The sequence below is a fragment of the Homarus americanus genome, unplaced genomic scaffold (genome assembly GCF_018991925.1).
Source record: "Homarus americanus isolate GMGI-L3 unplaced genomic scaffold, GMGI_Hamer_2.0 scaffold50564, whole genome shotgun sequence".
NCBI lineage: Eukaryota > Metazoa > Arthropoda > Malacostraca > Decapoda > Nephropidae > Homarus > Homarus americanus.
Genome location: NW_024715014.1, coordinates 3,498,630 through 3,521,081, shown reverse-complemented (window position 1 = coordinate 3,521,081; position 22,452 = coordinate 3,498,630). Strand labels below are relative to the sequence as shown.

General features: G+C 47.6%; 1 protein-coding gene across 1 annotated transcript in view; it reads right to left on the bottom strand.

Annotated features, from left to right (window-relative positions):
- LOC121853222 (acetylcholine receptor subunit alpha-like) overlaps nt 1-22,452 on the bottom strand; it is a gene marked incomplete at its 5' end in the record, with an annotated part of 68,478 nt that overhangs the window by 17,341 nt on the left and 28,685 nt on the right. The window contains 4 exon segments of the mRNA XM_042347228.1: nt 1,990-2,028; nt 7,370-7,381; nt 10,064-10,078; nt 20,839-20,985. Coding sequence (XP_042203162.1) covers nt 1,990-2,028; nt 7,370-7,381; nt 10,064-10,078; nt 20,839-20,985 — 213 coding nt within the window.

The window sequence follows — 22,452 nt, the reverse complement described above, 5'->3', positions numbered from 1 at the left end:
CCTGCTAGGTGGTGGTGGGTGCCCTGCTAGGTGGTGGTAGGTGCCCTGCTAGGTGGTGGTAGGTGCCCTGCTAGGTGGTGGTAGGTGCCCTGCTGGGTGGTGGTGGGTGCCCTGCTAGGTGGTGGTAGGTGCCTGCAGGTGGTGGTGGGTGCCCTGCCAGGGTGGTGGTAGGTGCCCTGCTAGGTGGTGGTGCTGCAGGTGGTGGTGCCCTGCTGGTGGTGGTGGTGCCCTGCAGGTGGTGGTGGGTGCCCTGCTAGGTGGTGGTAGGTGCCCTGCTAGGTGGTGGTAGGTGCCCTGCTAGGGTGGTGGTAGGTGCCCTGCTAGGTGGTGGCAGGTGCCCTGCTAGGTGGTGGGGTGCCCTGCTAGGGTGGTGGCAGGTGCCCTGCTAGGTGGTGGTGGGTGCCCTGCTAGGTGGTGGTAGGTGCCCTGCTAGGTGGTGGTGGGTGCCCGCTAGGTGGTGGTGGTAGGTGCCCTGCTAGGGTGGTGGTAGGTGCCCTGCTAGGTGGTGGTGGGTGCCCTGCTAGGTGTGTGGTGCCCTGCTAGGTGGTGGTAGGTGCCCTGCTAGGTGGTGGTAGGTGCCCTGCTAGGTGGTGGTAGGTGCCCGCTAGGTGGTGGTAGGTGGCCCTGCTAGGTGGTGGTGGGTGCCCTGCAGGTGGTGGTGGGTGCCCTGCTAGGTGGTGGTAGGTGCCCTGCTAGGTGGTGGTGGGTGCCCTAGGGTGGTGGTAGGTGCCCTGCTAGGGTGGGTGGTAGGTGCCCTAGGTGGTGGTGGGTGCCCTGCTAGGTGGTGGTAGGTGGTGCCCTGCCAGGTGGTGGTGGTGCCCTGCTTGGGTGGTGGTAGGTGCCCTGCTAGGTGGTGGGGTGGTGCCCTGCCAGGTGGTGGTGGGCCCTGCTAGGTGGTGGTGGGTGCCCTGCTAGGTGGTGGTAGGTGCCCTGCTAGGTGGTGGTGGTCTGCTAGGTGGTGGTAGGTGCCCTGCTGGGTGGTGGTAGGTGCCCTGCTAGGTGGTGGTAGGTGCCCTGCTAGGTGGTGGTAGGTGCCCTGCTAGGTGGTGGTGGGTGCCCTGCAGGTGGTGGGCCCTGCTAGGTGGTGGTGGGTGCCCTGCTAGGTGGTGGAGGTGCCCTGCGGTGGTGTGGGTGCCCCAGGTGGTGGAGGTGCCCTGCTAGGTGGTGGTAGGTGCCCTGCTAGGTGGTGGGTGCCCTGCTAGGTGGTGGTAGGTGCCCTGCTGGGTGGTGGTGGGTGCCTGCTAGGTGGTGGTGGGGCCCTGCCAGGTGGTGGTGGGTGCCCTGCTAGGTGGTGGTAGGTGCCCCAGGGTGGGTGTGCCCTGCTAGGTGGTGGTAGGTGCCCTGCTAGGTGGTGGTGGTGCCCTGCTAGGTGGTGGTAGGTGCCCTGCTAGGTGGTGGTGGGTGCCCTGCTAGGTGGTGGTAGGTGCCCTGCTAGGTGGTGGTGTGCCCCTGCTAGGTGGTGGTGGGTGCCCTGCTAGGTGGTGGTTGGTCCCTGCTAGGTGGTGGTAGGTGCCCTGCTAGGTGGTGGTAGGTGCCCTGCTAGGTGGTGGTAGGTGCCCTGCTAGGTGGTGGTAGGTGCCCTGCTAGGTGGTGGTAGGGTGCCCTGCTAGGTGGTGGTGGGTGCCCTGCTAGGTGGTGGTGGGTGCCCTGCTAGGTGGTGGTAGGTGCCCTGCTAGGTGGTGGTGGGTGCCCTGCTGGTGGTGTAGGCCTGCGGTGGTGGTGGGTGCCCTGCTAGGTGGTGGTAGGTGCCCTCTGGTGGTGGTAGGTGTGCCCTGCTAGGTGGTGGTGGGTGCCCTGCTAGGTGGTGGCAGGTGCCCTGCTAGGTGGTTCCCCAGGTGGTGGTAGGTGCCCTGCTAGGTGGTGGTAGGTGCCCTGCTAGGTGGTGGTGGGGTGCCCTGCTAGGGTGGTGGTAGGTGCCCTGCTAGGTGGTGGTAGGTGCCCTGCTAGGTGGTGGTAGGTGCCCTGCTGGGTGGAATAGGGAAACATTACCTGTTCAGGGGCTTGGAGTTGCCGTTGGAAGACCACAATCTATAGAGGGAATGGTGCCACAAGGTTAGTAGTGGTGCTAGTGGTGGTGATGGTGGTGCTAGTGTGTTGGTAATGTGGTGGTACTAGTGGTAGTGATGGTGGTTCTAGTGGTGGAGGTGCTAATGGTGGTGGTGCTATGGTGGTGGTGCTAATGGTGGTGGTGCTAATGGTGGTGGTGGTGCTAATGGTGGTGGTGCTAATGGTGATGGTGCTAGTGGTGTAGGTGCTGGTGCTATTGGTTGATTTTGGTGGTGGGGATGATGGCGGTGGTGGCGGTGGTGCTGGTGGTGGTGGTGCTGGTGGTGGTGCTAGTGGTGGTGGTGATTGTGCTAGTGGTGGTGGTGCGTGGTAGTGGCGGTGATGGTGCGTGCTAGTGGTGCTAGAGGTGTTAGAGTTGGTGATGGTGATGATAAGGATGCTAAGAGTGATGGAGATGGTGATAGTTAAAACTAATAGTGGTGCTAGTGGTGATAATGGTGCTAGTGGTGTTTAGTAGTGATAGTGGTGCTAGTGGTGTTAGTGGTGCTAGTGGTGTTAGTAGTGATAATGGTGCTAGTGGTGATAAGTGCTAACTATGATAATGATTTTAGTGATGTTAGTGGTGATAATGGTGTTAGTGGTGATAATGGTGTTAGTGGTGATAATGGTGTTAGTGGTGATAATGGTGTTAGTGGTGATAATGGTGTTAGTGGTGATGTTATGATAGGTGGTGATAATGGTGTTAGTGGTGATATGGTGTTAGTGTGGTGATAATAAGTTAGTGGTGATAATGGTGTTAGTGGTGATAATGGTGTTAGTGGTGATAATGGTGTTAGTGGTGATAATGGTGTTAGTGGTGATAATGGTGTTAGCGGTGATAATGGTGTTAGTAGTGATAATGGTGTTAGCGGTGATAATGGTGTTAGTAGTGATAATGGTGTTAGCGGTGATAATGGTGTTAGTGGTGATAATGGTGTAACGGTGATAATGGTGTTAGTGGTGATAATGGTGTTAGCAGTGATATGGGTGTTAGTGGTGATAATGGTGTTAGCAGTGATAATGGTGTTAGTAGTGATGAATGGTGTTAGCAGTGATATAGGTGTTAGCGGTGATAATGGTGTTAGCAGTGATAATGGTGTTAGTAGTGATAATGGTGTTAGTGTGATAATGGTGTTAGCGGTGATAATGGTGTTAGCGGTGATAATGGTGTTAGCAGTGATAATGGTGTTAGTAGTGATAATGGTGTTAGTAGTGATAATGGTGTTAGCAGTGATATAGGTGTTAGCGGTGATAATGGTGTTAGTGGTGATAATGGTGTTAGCGGTGATAATGGTGTTAGCGGTGATAATGGTGTTAGCAGTGATAATGGTGTTAGTAGTGATAATGGTGTTAGTAGTGATAATGGTGTTAGCGGTGATAATGGTGTTAGCAGTGATAATGGTGTTAGTAGTGATAATGGTGTTAGTGGTGATAATGGTGTTAGCGGTGATAATGGTGTTAGCGGTGATAATGGTGTTAGCAGTGATAATGGTGTTAGCAGTGATATGGTGTTAGTAAGTGAATAGGTGTTAGCGGTGATAATGGTGTTAGTGGTGATATGGTGTTAGCGGTGATAATGGTGTTAGCGGTGATAATGGTGTTAGCGGTGATAATGGTGTTAGTAGTGATAATGGTGTTAGTAGTGATAATGGTGTTAGTAGTGATAATGGTGTTAGCAGATATAGGTGTTAGCGGTGATAATGGTGTTAGCGGTGATAATGGTGTTAGCGGTGATAATGGTGTTAGCGGTGATAATGGTGTTAGCGGTGATAATGGGTGTTAGCGGTGATAATGGTGTTAGTAGTGATAATGGTGTTAGCGGTGATAATGGTGTTAGTGGTGATAATGGTGGTGTTAGCGGTGATAATGGTGTTAGCGGTGATAATGGTGTTAGCGGTGATAATGGTGTTAGTAGTGATAATGGTGTTAGTAGTGATAATGGTGTTAGCAGTGATATAGGTGTTAGCGGTGATAATGGTGTTAGCGGTGATAATGGTGTTAGCGGTGATAATGGTGTTAGCAGTGATAATGGTGTTAGTAGTGATAATGGTGTAGCAGTGATATAGGTGTTAGCGGTGATAATGGTGTGGTGATAATGGTGTTAGCAGTGATATAGGTGTTAGCGGTGATAATGGTGTTAGCAGTGATAATGGTATTAGTGGTGATAATGGTGTTAGCGGTGATAATGGTGTTAGTGGTGATAATGGTGTTAGCAGTGATATAGTGTTAGTGGTGATAATGGTGTTACGGTGATAATGGTGTTAGTGGTGATAATGGTGTTAGCAGGTGATATGAGTAGTGATAATGGTTTTAGCAGTGATAATGGTGTTAGCGGTGATAATGGTGTTGCAGGTGATAATGGTGTTAGTGGTGATAATGGTGTTAGTGGTGATAATGGTGTTAGCAGTGATAATGGTGTTAGCGGTGATATGGGTGTTAGCGGTGATAATGGTGTTAGCGGTGATAATGGTGTTAGTGGTGATAATGGTGTTAGCAGTGATATGGGTGTTAGTGGTGATAATGGTTTTAGCAGTGATAATGGTGTTAGCGGTATAATGGTGTTAGTGTGATAATGGTGTTAGTGGTGATAATGGTGTTAGTGGTGATAATGTTAGCGGTGATAATGGTGTTAGTGGTGATAATGGTGTTAGTGGTGATAATGGTATTAGTGGCGATATGGGTGTTAGCGGTGATAATGGTGTCAGTGGTAATAATGGTGTCAGTGGTAATAATGGTGTTAGCGGTGATAATGGTGTTAGCGGTGATAACGGTGATAATGGTGTTAGCAGTGATAATGGTGTTAGCAGTGATAATGGTGTTAGCAGTGATAATGGTGTTAGCAGTGATAATGGTATTAGTGGCGATATGGGTGTTAGCGGTGATAATGGTGTCAGTGGTAATAATGGTGTCAGTGGTAATAATGGTGTTAGTGGTGATAATGGTGTTAGTGGTGTCAGTGGAAACAAGCCACACTCTCACAGACTAACACGAACATGCTACACAATAGTTGGCCTACACTACATAACAATATTTAAATTCTTCAAAGTTTATAAAGTTTTTTTTTTTATTAATCTAGATTGTTTAATGTTTTATCTATTATGAAAAAATAAAGCCATTTTTTGTACAATATTTTGATTTATATTGTGAAGTTTATATCTGAATATCTATATTTATCCTACGTCTGGCAACACCGAGGATGAATGTGGCAGCTTCCAATTGATTTCATTTATGTAATTTTGTTCCTGAGTTCATTTATATTATTTTTCCCGTTTATTTATTGTACACTATGTTAAATAATGTGTGAACTGAACCCTCAAGTAAATATATTAATACAGTACTTCACTATATTCATTATTACGCTGCCAGGCTTTCAACAACTAATAAGACAACTCAGTTATTTGATATTTGTTAAAGACACCGGTACGTTATATCTCCTCCGGATAAGAGAATAGTTAGGTTAGTCTGAGGGTTATTTTGGTGCCATTTTGGTCACAGGTCACAGGACATTGAGGTTAAAGGTCAATTGTTAAGTGTGTGGGAAGACTGCCACATTCTACCTCGCCAAAAGAATATTAAATTTAACTACTAATAATCTTTATTACTATTAACAAGACTTAATATCTAAAGTTTTTACGCTTAAGTAATTAGCCTAAGATTAATTAATACACATTAAAACACAAATTATAAACAGATCAAGCAAATAATTATACAGAAATAAAACACAAAAAAGTACCCATCTGCCTCTTCTGTCTCAGGTGCAAAGAACACGATCCTGCCGCGTGATTGGTTAATAGAAATTCTCGCATTATGATTGGTTATTTTGACCGCTCTCTCGTTTTGGTTGACCAATAACAGGACACCAACGACACAGGTGCTCGTTGCTGATTAACTAATTGCCATAGATCGTATTCTAATTTATTGAGGTGGGTATAAGTGTCGTATAAATTGTTACTTTGCCATAAGTAGGTATATATAATGTGTATTTTAGTAAATATATATTTTTCTGGTCTAAGACTACATATTGGTTTAGATTTCCAGGTCAAATTATATATATATATATATATATATATATATATATATATATATATATATATATATATATATATATATAAACAAACAGATATATTGGATGCAGCTCAGTATCGTTAGTGTAAACGACCATAAAGATTGTCAGCTATCACTAGCGTCTTCAACGCCTTCTTAAGAGAGATTAAGAGCGGGAGGTGAAGGGAAGTGGAGGGAGGGAAGATAAGAAGGGAGGTGAAGGGAGAGCTGTTGTGTAGGCAGATGAAAGAGGAAATTCGGAGCCATTTTATGGTCTGTTTGACGCCTGAGTCAACCTCATCTTGTGGGAGATTGTCTCTGTCTCTTTCTGTCTATCTTGTGGGAGACTATCTGTTTGGTTGACTGTCTGTCTGTCTCTCACTTGATATAGACCAAACCCATTCTGTGACCAATTACTCGTACTGCCTAAAACATTTTCTTACTCTTCAGTTTATCAGAGGTGTTAATTTAGACCCGTTTTCTGTGGCTTGAGACTCGTTTTCTCTTGTTTTATGGCCACTAAACTTTTAAGACTCTAGCAAGATAATATTAGTTTCAAACAATAAATACCACACTTACATCCACCTCACATAAACGTAGAAAACGGAATGTGACTTTAGCAATGACCAAAATATATAAAATGCTGAGAAAAGTATAATTAATTTGAGATACACTAAAAGGTATATAAAAGTAAGCAGATAAAGTATAATAATTATGATAAAAATAATGCCAACTTATAAGCAAAATGTACAAAAAAGTATGATTATTGTCAATTAATTAAAATACATAGAAAGTCACTTATTAAACAGGTACAAAAGCTAATAATAATAATAATAATAATAATAATAATAATATTAATAATAAAACAATAATAATAATAATGATAAATAATACAAAAATGAATATAACAATAATAATAATACCAGACGTTAATAATAATAATATACATAATAATAATAATAGCCTTATTAACACGCATGAAATAAAATTCACAAAACGAAATAAATAAATAAAGCGCTGAAAGATAATCACAACCATATTAGTAAATTTAGCAGAAAAAGACAATCCGATTATCCGAACAAAACTATCATGACTACCTAAACTTGGTGGTTAACCATCTCTTAAATAACCACAACATTTGGTTAACTTTACTCTTAAACCTAAAACCGGGTTATAGTAATCGAGTTTTCGGATAATCGGGTCTTAGATAAAGATGAATGAAATATATACAGTATATATAATTATAAGAGCATTATATATATAAAATGAGGAGTCGTACCTTTTAAATTCACTGGAGTGTTGTGTTATGGAGGAGGAAAAAAGGTGGGAAAGTTAGTTATGGTGGTGGCCGCTAGAGGCGCTGACTGATGTAAACAATGCTCGGGGGAGGATATCGTACGGCAAACATGATTTAAAAACAATAAAATGCATCCTTAGAACTTATTAAATAAGTTTACTGCAATTTATATGTAATGTAAAAGCTGGAATTTAGTTAATTATTTGTATGGTAGAGAGAGATGTAGGTGATTTATATTTCAGATTTCAGAGATTTGGATTATCAGGTCGAATTGGCAATCCTCCAATCTGTGTTCCATATTATTGGGAGAAACTTATTTTAACTTTATATGTATGTCTTCAGTTAAATATATATATATATAACCTGTTGATCTAGTTTTATAATATTTGTCTTTTAAGAACACACAGAAGCAATTTTTTTAAATAAAACAAGATACAGCTAGTTGGCAACGTCTGGTGCTGCTGGCCGTGCGGCGCTGCCACACGTGCGTTGGTCAATGATTAAGGTATCATTTATAGGGGAAAATTATATTGTCTTACAATATATATATAAAAAGGTATTTTAAAACATCTTTAACAGGAATATATAATACCGGTTTATTTGTGAATTAATTAATGAGTGGCGAAAATGTTTTGTTCCATCAATATTTTAAAAGGTTTTCATATTCAGTTAAATAATCGAAGTGATGAATATTTTAATTATTATTAACACGTCATAAATGACAATTTTCCCGTTTTAAAATAACCAAGAAAATAATAAACTTCGCCCATTTTTTACTTTTTTTTAAATTTAGATAATTTCTTAAAATGGCAAATAGTATAAAAAATGTGTGAAAGTTTTATAGTTTAAAAAAACCCGAAAAAAACCCCGAACGATTTTCATTATATTTTTCTGAAGGATTATTGGAAGTGCAATGTGTACAGCGCGTGTGTACAGCATACATGTGTATACAGCACATGTTTGTATGGCGTGTGTGTATACAACGTGTGTATACAGCATGTGTGTGTATACGGCGTTGCGTACAGCATGGGTGTGTGTGTAAACAATGTATGTGCAGTGTGTTTGTGTATACAATGTGTGCACAGTGTGTGTATGTGTGTGTGTATAAAGCGTTGTGTACAGCATGTGTGTTTATAACGTATGTGTAACAGCAGGTGTGTAAAGAGTGTGTGCGCAGTGTTTTTCTGTGTACAGCGTGTGTATTCGGTGTGTGTGTGTGTGTGTGTTTACAACGTGTGTGTACAAGGTGTGTGCGAACAACGTTGTGTTTAGCATGTTTGTCTGAGCAGTGTGTGTGTGTGTGTGTGTGTGCACGTACAGATCCTCCCACGACCGTCAACACACACTCAGGGCGGACAAATATATGGAACAGAATTACCGAGAAATATATTATCATCTATAAACAACAATATTTAGTAAAAAATTATTCAAGCTTTGCACAATGAAGGGCTGATATCAAGTGTGACATGCAATAGTAAATACTGGAGACGGGAATGGTTAAAAAAAATTAAATAGCTTGGAGGATGTTTGGGTAAAGTGAATTCTCTGGCGTAACGAAGAACAAAAAAAAATTCCAGTGATAAATTCATTTCCTAAACTACCTCACATCTGATTAATTAGTTGAAAAAAAAGTCTCCAGCATCTTGAGGCGATGTGTGTCTAGTCCACACTTATCTAAGAGGCATTATCAAGCATGCGAGAAGTCTAGGGTGTGACGTCACCATGCGTTAGTGTGGCTGGTGGCGTTCGTGTAAGTCATTATGGCCGCTTTATGATACAATGTTTAATACTACTTGTATATTTTAAATCTATTAAGTAAAGTGCATAATTCTAGAAAAAAATCTTAGAATTAAAATTGTACTTCTTACTTAAACATGCGATTGTACATACACAAAAAACCCTGATGTGGACACTTTAGTTCATTAAGTAAAGTGGCGAATGTGCGAACACCGAGCTATCAGGACAACAGTTTAGAGACTTTTTATTCACACAAGTGATTCTAGCGTCTAACTGTACGACCAATTTACTAAAAATGCAGAGCAGTTAGCGGTAAAAAGTGAGTTAGAGGAACGCCGCCGCCACCACACTGAGCCAAGCTGGTCGCTGATGTCGCCCCCCCGCCTGGTTCCCTCTTGTCCTGCACCACGGCAACAGGTTTACACTAGCATACCCCCGGCTCTGATTGGCTGAATACAATAAACCTTCTGATAGAAACCAAACGTAACAAGGCACAATTAAGTGAACGATGACAAAACTAGACGTTCATTGATATCTTATTTGTATAACACAACTTGCTGCCACACGAGTTTTGCTGCCAGAAGTAACAGTAATTTATTGTTCCGCCAGAACACAGCATGAACAATTATCCCTTAAGTCTTATGTATAATTAATGACTAAAATTTTATATAAATAACAAACTTATTTTTGCTATATAATGATTACTGTCAAAATAATATGTACGTGCGAACGATATTTTTTTCCCGCCACGTTTTCCCGAAAAAAATTTTCCGGTACTTTTCCCGGCATTTTTTTCCCGCCAATTCTGCAGGAAGTTTTTGCTGCGTTTTTCAGGTTAAGAAGAATGAGCCAATCAGATGCCGGTGGTAGTGCAGTAGTTAGTGTAAAGGTGTTGGCGCGACACAGGGAGAGACTCAGCTGTTTTGGTTGGTTGTTTACCTTTTGAGACTGCTGCTGTGCCGGGGAGTTGGGAGAAGAACAAGAAGAAGAAGCAGTAGTAAGGCGGCCATTACACCATAACTTATTATTTTTTATGACCTTGTTCATAAATTATATAAAGGCTGCTGGAGTCGACATAAGCTTTTTTAATTAACATAAAAGGTTGACTACGTGACAGCTTGATGGAGGGGAAGGGAGAGGAGGGGAGGGGGGGAGGAGGAGCTGTAGGTGGTGTGATACAGTGTTTTAAAAGGATCATAATAATGGAACTTGGTATTGTTTTGGTTGGTTTAGTTCATTATTAATGGTCTAAAATGGTTGAAATTCATTATAATAATTTAATAAGCAGATTATATCAAATAATTAATGTGAATTTATTGTTGAACAGTTAATATGAGTCAGTTACCACGACACAGATTAATACCTTCATTATTTCTCGTAAATAAAGATGTAAGAGAGACTAACTCGTTGAATTAAGACAAAACGTTATGGTGATAAGAGACTTTACCTTAAAGTTCACTTAACACCAGCCAGGAGAGTCTGTTCTGTAATGTCTCCTGACCGGTGTGTGTGTGTGCGTGAGCCAATGTTGACCGTCTTATAATACAGTATACTGTATATATATATATATATATATATATATATATATATATATATATATATATATATATATATATATATATATATATATATATATATACGTATATAACTCAGTTCAGTTAAGTGTTTAAATTGATTTTACAAAATAAAATAAAAATTAATTATTACAGTTTTCTGGAAATATCTTCAAATTCATAGTAAAAATAACAATAAACAATGATGCCTTCTAAATAATGAATATATATTTACTAATTAAAAATTGTCAGGGTAAAAATGTGTTAATTTAGATACAAGACCAGAAATATGATGGAAGTTTAAAAGAAAACTAACCAGAAATATTAAAAGATTGTATTAGAAGGTTGTGATAAAAGAGAACTTAGAGCTGTATAAAACCTAATATACTGTATAAAATTTATCAGGAGAAAAGAACACAGTGAGTACAACAGTAACACTTAAGACATATTATCTTAGTTAATAAATACAGGTGTACAGCAGGGTGTACAATTAACTGAATGTAAGAAAAATTAACTGGGTATAGGAGGGTGTAGGGAGGTAGGTGTAGGAGGGTGTAGGGAGGTGTAGGGAGGGAGGTGTAGGAAGGTGTAGGGAGGGAGGTGTAGGAGGGTGTAGGTGAGTGTAGGTGTGTGTAGGATGGTGTAGGGAGGTGTAGGAGGGTGTAGGAGGAGGGTGTGGGGAGGGGAGGGTGTAGGAGGGTGTAGGGAGGTGTAGGAGGGTGTAGGAGGGTGTAGGGAGGTGTAGGAGGGTGTAGGAGGGTGTAGGGAGGTGTAGGAGGGTGTAGGAGGGTGTAGGGAGGTGTAGGAAGATGTAGGGAGTGTAGGAGGGTGTAGGAACATGTAGGAGGTGTAAGAGGGTGTGGGGAGGTGTGTAGGGGAGTGTTGGAAGGTGTAGAAGGTGTAGGAAGGTTTAGGAGGATGCAGGGAGGCATAGACTGGTGTATGAAGGTGTATGAGGGTGTAGGTGGGTGTAGGAGGGTGTAGGAAGGTGTATGAGGGTGTAGGTGGGTGTAGATGCATCAACCAATAAACCATCGTAACACTTAATACACTGTACGTACATTCTCAAAACATCTCAAGTCAATAATTAATTTTCCTCTCATTATTAATCTGATCCCGTGATGTTACTCCATTAAAATCGAGTCACTGGCTTATTTTGACGCCATTTTGTATCTGACGTGACTCTCTCTCTGACTACGTTGAGATTTTTTGTTGTTGTTGAGAATGTAGGTGTTTAAACAGGCGGTGGTAGGTAGTGTCCCGCTCTCTCGTGGGTTAATGGTACGTCTGATGGTTAATGGTGTGTCTTTTGGCTAATGGTGGGTCTTATGGTACGTCTTATGGTTAATGGTACGTCTTATGGTTTATGGTACGTCTTATGGTTAATGGTGTGTCTTTTGGCTAATGGTGGGTCTTATGGTTAATGGTGGATCTGATGGTTAATGGTCGGTCTCATGGTTAATGGTGTGTCTTTTGGCTAATGGTGGGTCTTATGGTACGTCTTATGGTTAATGGTGGATCTTATGGTTAATGGTACGTCTTTTGGTTAATGGTGGGTCTTATGGTTAATGGTACGTCTTTTGGTTAATGGTGGGTCTTATGGTACGTCTTATGGTTAATGGTACGTCTTATGGTTAATGGTACGTCTTATGGTTAATGGTACGTCTTATGGTTAATGGTACGTCTTATGGTTAATGGTACGTCTTATGGTTAATGGTGGATCTGATGGTTAATGGTGGGTTTTATGGTTAATGGTACGTCTTTGGTTAATGGTGGTCTTATAATGGTACGTCTTATGGTTAACGGTGATCATGATTAATGGTGGGTCTTATGGTTAATGGTGGGTCTTATGGTTAATGGTGGGTCTTATGGTTAATGGTGGGTCTTATGGTTAATGGTACGTCTTATGGTTAATGGTACGTCTTATGGTTAATGGTGGGTCTTATGGTTAATGGTACGTCTTTTGGTTAACGGTGGATCTTATGGTTAATGGTACGTCTTTTGGTTAATGGTGGGTCTTATGGTTAATGGTGGATCTTATGGTTAATGGCGCCACCTTCATGATGACGTCAGCAGGTGTCAGTCAGTGCACAGGTAACTTAACTCATGTAACAATTTAATTAAGTAAATAGTTAATGACAATGATACTTTAATTCTTTTACTTCATATCTCTACATTAACTCAGCTGGGTTATGCTTTATATAATGGTTAATGCGCCCGTAGATAACAAGAAAATATCCTCGTTAATGTTCTTTCGGTTAATAGAACAGAGGTTAAGCAATGTACTCAAACCGAATAATTTGGGCCAATAAACACGAACACCAGAATTTATCAGTTAATGGAGGTGATTATAATTAGGAGGTGTTCGGACGAGAGGCGAGACACTATGGCCACGGCTTGGACTTAGTGCTGCTACAACAGTCTATATGTTTTAATAACGAGTCTGCTCAAAACTGTAAAATTAATACGATATTTTTGAACAGACTCGAACGTTCACCAGTTTAAGTGTGTTAACAGAACCTAACACTGATTAACACCAACAGACAAACTAACACACTGCCAAATAAATAAAATATATGATAATTTAATAATACCTGCCACCAAACCCGACAACTAACACTCTTTATCCCCACCGATGCTAAAGTCAATGTCCCACCGTATAAAAAATATAAAAAACAAATAGGAAAACTAAAACAATAAATAAACAAAATAAGTATGTTGAATATGTTTTTTTTTCTTTAGTAATATCCTGTTTGGTTTGGTTTAAGGTTAAGTTAGGTTAGGTTAGGTTAAATTTGGTTTTAGGTTAAGGTTAAGGTGGGATCTTGACCCGTAGAGCCAGACAGCGTGACCCAGTGTTAACATACAGTATTAACCCAAGGTCATGCTGTGTTGTAGTCAGCTCTACCCAGCACCAGTGGCTCTGTCAACACCAAGAAGCAGACACGTAGACCAGCAAGCTTATGTTACCATGGTGCTACAACCTGAAAAAATGTCTACCATGATTCTTAACACAGGATTAATTATACCATTGTTGGGGTGATGGTTAGATATTAATGGTAGATTTAAGCTGGGATTAAATACCCATTGTTGTATTAACTTATGCTAGGATTAACTTTATATAGTTATCTTAATATACAACCTGCCGGATATCTACCTACCCCTGCCAGATATCTATCCCCCTGCCAGACACACATCTACCCTGCCACACACCTACCCCTGCCACACACCTACCCCTGCCACACACACATCTACCACTGCCACACATCTACCCCCTGCCACACACCCACCCCTGCCACACACCTACCCCCCTGCCACACACCTACCACTGCCACACACACCTACCCCTTGCCACACACATCTACCCCTGCCACACATCTACCCCTGCCACACACCTACCACTGCCACACACCTACCCTGCCACACCTACCCCTACACATCTACCCTGCCACCCCCTGCCATACACCTACCCCTGCCACACACCCACTCCCTGCCACACATCTACCCTTGCCACACACCTCCACCCCCTGCCACACACCTACCCTTGCCACACATCTACCCCTTGCCACACACCTACCCCTGCCACACACCTCCACCACTGCCACACATCTACCCCTGCCACACATCTACCCCCGCCATACACCTCACCCCTGCCACACATCTACTCCTTGCCACACATCTACCCTTGCCACACACACCCTACCACTGCCACACACCTACCCCTGGCACACATCTACCCTTGCCACACATCTACCCTTGCCACACACCTACCACTGCCACACATCTACCCTTGCCACACACACCTACCCCTGCCACACACCTACCCTTGCCACACACCCAACCCCTGGCACACACATCTACCCTGCTACACATCTACCCCTTGCCACACACCTACCACTGCCACACATCTACCCTTACACACCTACCACTGCCACACATCTACCCTGCCACACACCTACCCCCTGCCACACACACCTACCCTTGCCACACATCTACCCTTGCCACACACCTACCCCCTGCCACACACCTACCACTGCCACACATCTACCCTGCACACATCTACCCCTGCCATACACCTACCCCTGCCACACATCTACCCTTGCCACACACATCTACCCCTGCCATACACCTACCCTACACACATCTACCCTGCCACACACCTACTCCCCTGCCACACACACCTACCACTGCCACACACATCTACCCTTGCCACACATCTACCCCTGCTATACACCTACCCTTGCCACACACTACCCTTGCCACACATCTACCCCTGCCATACACCTGCCACACATCTACCCTTGCCACATCTACCCCCTGCCATACACCTACCCCTGCCACACATCTACCCCTTGCCACACATCTACCCTTGCCACACACACCTACCACTGCCACACACCTACCCCCCTGCCACACATCTACCCTTACACACATCTACCCTTGCCACACACCTACCACTGCCACACATCTACCCCCCACACACCTAACCCCCTGCCACACATCTACCCCCTTGCCACACACCTACCTCACACATCTACCCTTACACACCTACCCCTGGCACACACTCCACCCCTGCCACATCTACTCCTTGCCACACACACCTACCACTGCCACACATCTACCCTTGCCACACACACCTACCACTGCCACACATCTACCCCTGCCACACATCTACCCCTGCCACACATCTACCCTTGCTACACACCTACCCCTGCCACACATCTACCCTGCCACACACCCACCACTGCCACACACATCTACCCTGCCACACACACCCACCACTGCCACACATCTACCCCTGCTACACACCTACCCCTGCACACACACCTACTCCTGCACACATCTACCCTTGCCACACACCTACCCCCTGCCACACACCTACCCTTCTGCCACACATCTACCCTGCTACACACACCTACCCCTGCCACACACCTACCCTTACACACATCCACCCGCCACACACCCACCCCTCACACATCTACCCTTGCCACACACATCTACCCTTGCCACACACCTACCACTGCCACACACCTACCTGGCACACATCTACCCTTGCCACACATCTACCCTTGCCACACACCCACCCCTGCCACACATCTACCCTACACACCTACCCCTGCCACACACCCTTGCCACACACATCTACCCTGCCACACACCTACCACTGCTACACACACACCTACCCTTAGCACACACCTACCCCTGCCACACACCTACCCTTGCTACACATCTACCCTGCCACACACACCCACCACTGCCACACACACCTACCACTGCCACACACCCACCCCTGCCACACACCCACCCCTTGCTACACATCTACCCTTGCCACACACACCTACCACTGCCACACACCTACCCCCACACACCCCACCCCCTCCACACACCTACCTTGCCACACATCTACCCTTGCCACACCTACCCCTGCCACACACCTACCCTTGCCACACACCTACCCCACACACCTACCCTGCCACACACCTACCCCTTGCCACACACCTCACCACTGCCACACACACCTACCCTACACACATCTACCCCTGCTACACACCTACCACTGCCACACACCTACCCTTGCTGCTACACACTCCTACCCCCACACACCTACCCCTGCCACACACACATCTACCCCTGCCACACACCTACCACTGCCACACACCTACCCTTGCCACACACATCTACCCCTGCCACACACCTACCCCTGGCACACACCTACCCTTGCCACACACTCACCCCCTGCCACACACCTACCCTTGCCACACATCTACTCCTGCTACACACCTACCCCCTGCCACACACCTACCCTTGCCACACACACACCCACCCCTTGCCACACACCTACCACTGCCACAATCACCTACCCTGCCACACATCTACCCTTACACACACCTACCCCTGGCACACACCTACCTCTTGCCACACACCTACCCCTGCCACACACCTACCCTTGCCACACACATCTACACCCTCAGCACACACCTACCACTGCCACACACCCACCCCTTGCCACACACCCCACCCCTGCCACACATCTACCACTGCCACACATCTACCCTGCCACCACATCTACCCCCTAGCACACACCTACCCCCTGCCACACATCTACACCCTTGCCACACATCTACCCCTTACACATCTACCCCTGCCACACATCTACCCCTGCCATACACCTAACACCCCTGCCACACACCTACCCCCCCTCAGCCACACATCTATCCCTCCACACACCTACTCACTCTGCCACACATCTACCCCTGCCACACATCTACTCCCCTGCACACACCCCCACCCCTGCCACACACACCTACCACTGCCACACACCTACCCCTGCTACACACCTACCCCCCTGCCACACACCCACCCCACACACACCCACCACTCTACACACACCCACCCTGCCACACACCCACCCCTGCCACACACCCACCCCTGCACACACCCCCTACCCCCCTGCCAACACACCCACCCCTGCCACACACCTACCCCTGCCACACACCTACCACTGCCACACACCTACTCCCCTGACACACACCTACCCCCTGCCACACACCTATACCCCCTGCCACACACCTACCCCTGCCACACATCCTACCCTTGCACACACATACCCCCTGCCACACCTACCCCCTGCCACACACCTACCCCTGCACACACCTACACTGCCACACACCCACCCCTGCCACACACCTACCCCCTGCCACACACACCCACCCCTGCCACACACCTACCCCTGCTACACACCCCACCTCCCTGCACACACACCCACCCTGCCACACACCCACCTGCCACACACACCCACCCCCTGCCACACACCCACCCCTGCCACACACCTACCCCTGCCACACACCTACCCCTGCACACAACAAACCCCCCACACACCTACCCCTGCCACACACTCTACCCCTGCCACACACCTACCCCTGCCACACACCCACCCTACACACACCTACCCCTGCCACACATCTACCCCTGCCACACACCCCACCCCTTGCCACACACCCACCCCTACCACACACCTACCCCTGCCACACACCTACCCCTGCCACACACCCACCCCTGCACACACCTCACCCCTGCCACACACCCACCCCCACACACCTACCCTGCCACACACCTACCCTGCCACACACACCTCACCCCTCCACACACCTACCCCCTGCACACACCCACCCCCTGCCACACACCCACCCTGCCACACACCCACCCCGCACACACACCCACCCCCTGCCACACACCCACCCCTGCCACACACCTACCCCTGCCACACACCTACCCCTGCCACACACCTACCCCTGCCACACACACCTACCCCTGCCACACACCTACCCCTGCCACACCCACCCCTGCCACACACCTACCCCCTGCCACACACCTACCCCTGCCACACACCTACACCCTGCCACACACCCACCCCCTGCCACACACCTACCCTGCCACACACCTACACCCCTGCCACACACCCACCCCCTGCCACACACCCACCCCTGCCACACACCTACCCCTGCCACACACCCACCCCTGCCACACACCTACCCCTGCCACACACCCACCCCTGCCACACACACCTCCCCCGCACACACCTACCACTGCCACACACCTACCCCCTGCCACACACACCTACCCCCTGCCACACACCTACCCCCTGCCACACACCCACACCCCTGCCACACACACCTACCCCTGCCACACACCTACCCCTGCCACACACCTACCCCTGCCACACACACTACCCCTGCCACAACACCCTACCCCTAGCACACACCTACCCCTGCCACACACCTACCCCTGCCACACACCCACCCCCACACCTACCCCTGCCACACCCACCCCTGCACACCTACCCCTGCCACACCTACCACTGCCACCCCTCCCCTGCCACACACCCACCCCTGCCCACACACCTACCCCTGCCACACCTACCCTGCCACACCTACCCCTGCCACACACCTACCCCTGCCACACCTACCCCCCTGCCTGCCACACACCTGCCCACCCTGCCACCGCCACACACCTACCCCTGCCACACACCTCCCCTGCACACACCTACCCTGCCACACCTACCTGCCACACCCCCCTGCACCCTGCCTCCACACCTGCCCCACCCCACCCTGCTCCACACACCCTACCCACCTCCCTGCCACACACACCTACCCCTGCCACACACCCTGCCACACACCTGCCCTGCCACACACACCTGCCACACACCTGCCCCTGCCACACACTGCCCCTGCCACACACCTACCCGCCACACACCTCCCTGCCACACACCTACCCACGCCACACCTGCCCCACACCTACCCCTGCCACACCTACCCTGCCACACCTCCCCTGCCACACATCTACCCCTGCCACCTACCCCTGCCACACCCTGCCACACCTACCCTGCCACACCTGCCTGCCACACACCTACCCCTGCCACACACCTACCCCTGCCACACACCTGCCCCTGCCACACACCTACCTGCCACACACCTCCCCCTGCCACACACCTGCCTGCCACACACCTACCCCTGCCACACACACCTACCCCTGCCACACACCTACCCCCTGCCACACACCTGCCCATAACCACCCGCCACACACCTCCCCCTGCCACACACCTGCCACACCTACCCCTGCCACACACACTACCCTGCCACACTACCCCTGCCACCTCCCCTGCCACACACCTGCCTGCCAACCTACCCCGCCACACACACCTACCCTGCCACACACACCTACCCTGCCACCACCCCTGCCAGACACCTACCCCTGCCACACACCTACCCCTGCCACACACCTACCCCTGCCACACACCTACCCCCTGCCACACACCTACCCCTGCACACACCTACCCCTGCCACACACCTACCACTGCCACACACCTACCCCTGCCACACACCTACCCCTGCCACACACCTGCCCTGCCACACCTACCCCTGCCACACACACCTCCTGCCACACACTACCCCTGCACACACTCCCACCCACCTACCCTGCCACACACACCTGCCTACACACTACCCCTGCCACACACCTACCCCTCTCACACCTACCCCTGCCACACCTACCCCTGCCACACACCTACCCCTGCCAGACACCCCACCCCTGCCACACACCTACCCCTGCCACACACCTACCCCTGCCACACACCTGCCTGCCACACACCTACCCCTGCAGACACTGCCACCCGCCACACACCTACCCCTGCCACACCTACCCCCACACACCTACCTGCCACACACCTACCCCTGCCTACCCCTGCCACACACCCTACCCCTGCCACACACCTACCCCTGCCACACACCTGCCACACACACCTACCCCTGCCACACACACACCTCACCCCTGCCACACACCTCCCCACACCTACCCTGCCACACCTACCCCTGCCACACACCACCCTGCCACACCTACCCTGCCACACACCTACCCCTGCCACACACCTACCCCTGCCACACACCTACCCTGCCACACACACCCCTCCCCTGCCACACACCTACCCTGCCACACCTACCCCTGCCCACACCTACCCCTGCCACACCTACCCCTGCCACACCTCACCTACCCTACACACACCTACCCCTGCCACACACCTACCCCTGCCACACACCTACCCTACACACCTACCCCTGCCACACCTTACCCCTGCCACACACCTACCCTGCCACACCTCCCTGCACACCTACCCGCTGCACCCTGCCACACCTACCCTGCCACACCTTACCCTGCCCTACCCCTGCCCACCACACCCTACCCCCTGCCACACACCTACTGCCACACACCTACCCTGCCACACCCTGCCACACCTACCCCTGCCACACACCTACCTGCCACACCTACCCCTGCCACACCTTACCCTGCCACACCTGCCCTGCACACCTACCCCTGCCACCTACCCTGCCACACCTACCCCCTGCCACCTCCCTGCCCACCCCACCCTACCCCTGCCCACACACCTACCCCCTGCCACACACACCTACCCTGCCACACACCTACCCCTGCCACACCTACCCCTGCCCACACACCTACCCCCACACCTACCCACACACCCCTGCCCACACCTACCCCTGCCACACACCCTACCCCTGCCCACACACCTCCCCTGCCCACACACCTACACACCCCTGCCACACCCACCACACACACCTACCCCGCCACACACCTACCCTGCACACCTACCTGTGTTTATTTAGCTGGTACTGAGGTCTCTTCATGATCAGCAGCCGAGGTAAGATGTGTATGAAGACTCTTTTGACCCATGGCGCCATCTTGTGCGTCTGGGGCGACCGGAAGTGTACGTTGAGCACCAATACCGTCACACATATACTGTAACACATAGGTATACCGTCACACATCTACTGTAACACATAGTTATACCGTCACACATATACTGTAACACATAGGTATACATACACCATACTGTAACTCATAGTTATACCGTCACACATATACTGTAACACATAGTTATACCGTCACACATATACTGTAACACATAGTTATACCGTCACACATATACTGTAACACATAGTTATACCGTCACACATATACTGTAACACATAGTTATACCGTCACACATATACTGTAACACATAGTTATACCGTCACACATATACTGTAACACATAGTTATACCGTCACACATATACTGTAACACATAGTTATACCGTCACACATATACTGTAACACATAGTTATACCGTCACACATATACTGTAACTCATAGTTATACCGTCACACATATACTGTAACACATAGTTATACCGTCACACATATACTGTAACACATAGTTATACCGTCACACATATACTGTAACTCATGGTTATGCCGTCACACATATGCTGTAACACATGGTTATGCCGTCACACATATGCTGTAACACATGGTTATGCCGTCACACATATGCTGTAACACATAGTTATGCCGTCACACATATACTGTAACACATAGTTATGCCGTCACACGAAAGATCTGTAACACATGGATTATACCATCACACATATACTGTAACTCATAGTTATGCCGTCACACACATATACTGTAACCACATAGTTATACCGTCACATATGCTGTAACCTGGATTAGCAAATCACACATATACTGTAACTCATGGTTATGCCGTCCCCGCACATAATACTGTAACACATGGTTATGCCGTCACACATATACTGTAACTCATAGTTATACCGTCACACATATACTGTAACACATAGTTATACCGTCACACATATACTGTAACACATAGTTATACCGTCACACATATACTGTAACACATAGTTATACCGTCACACATATACTGTAACACATAGTTATACCGTCACACATATACTGTAACACATAGTTATACCGTCACACATATACTGTAACACATAGTTATACCGTCACACATATACTGTAACACATAGTTATACCGTCACACATATACTGTAACACATAGTTATACCGTCACACATATACTGTAACACATAGGTATACCGTCACACATATACTGTAACACATAGTTATACCGTCACACATATACTGCAACTCATTATCATTATTATTATTATTATTATTATTATATTTTACATTTCTGTATTCATTCAGTATTAATACAGGCCAAGGAACTACTGTACTACTACTACTACTACTACTACTACTACTAGTAATAATAATAATAATAATAATAATAATAATAATAATAATAATAATAATAATAATTCCCTCCCCAGCAAAGTTTACTCTTCTACCGTGTTGTTATGGTCTGTACACCAACAGCAGGCACAACAATGCCCCAAAAAACACAACGTCACCTAATTG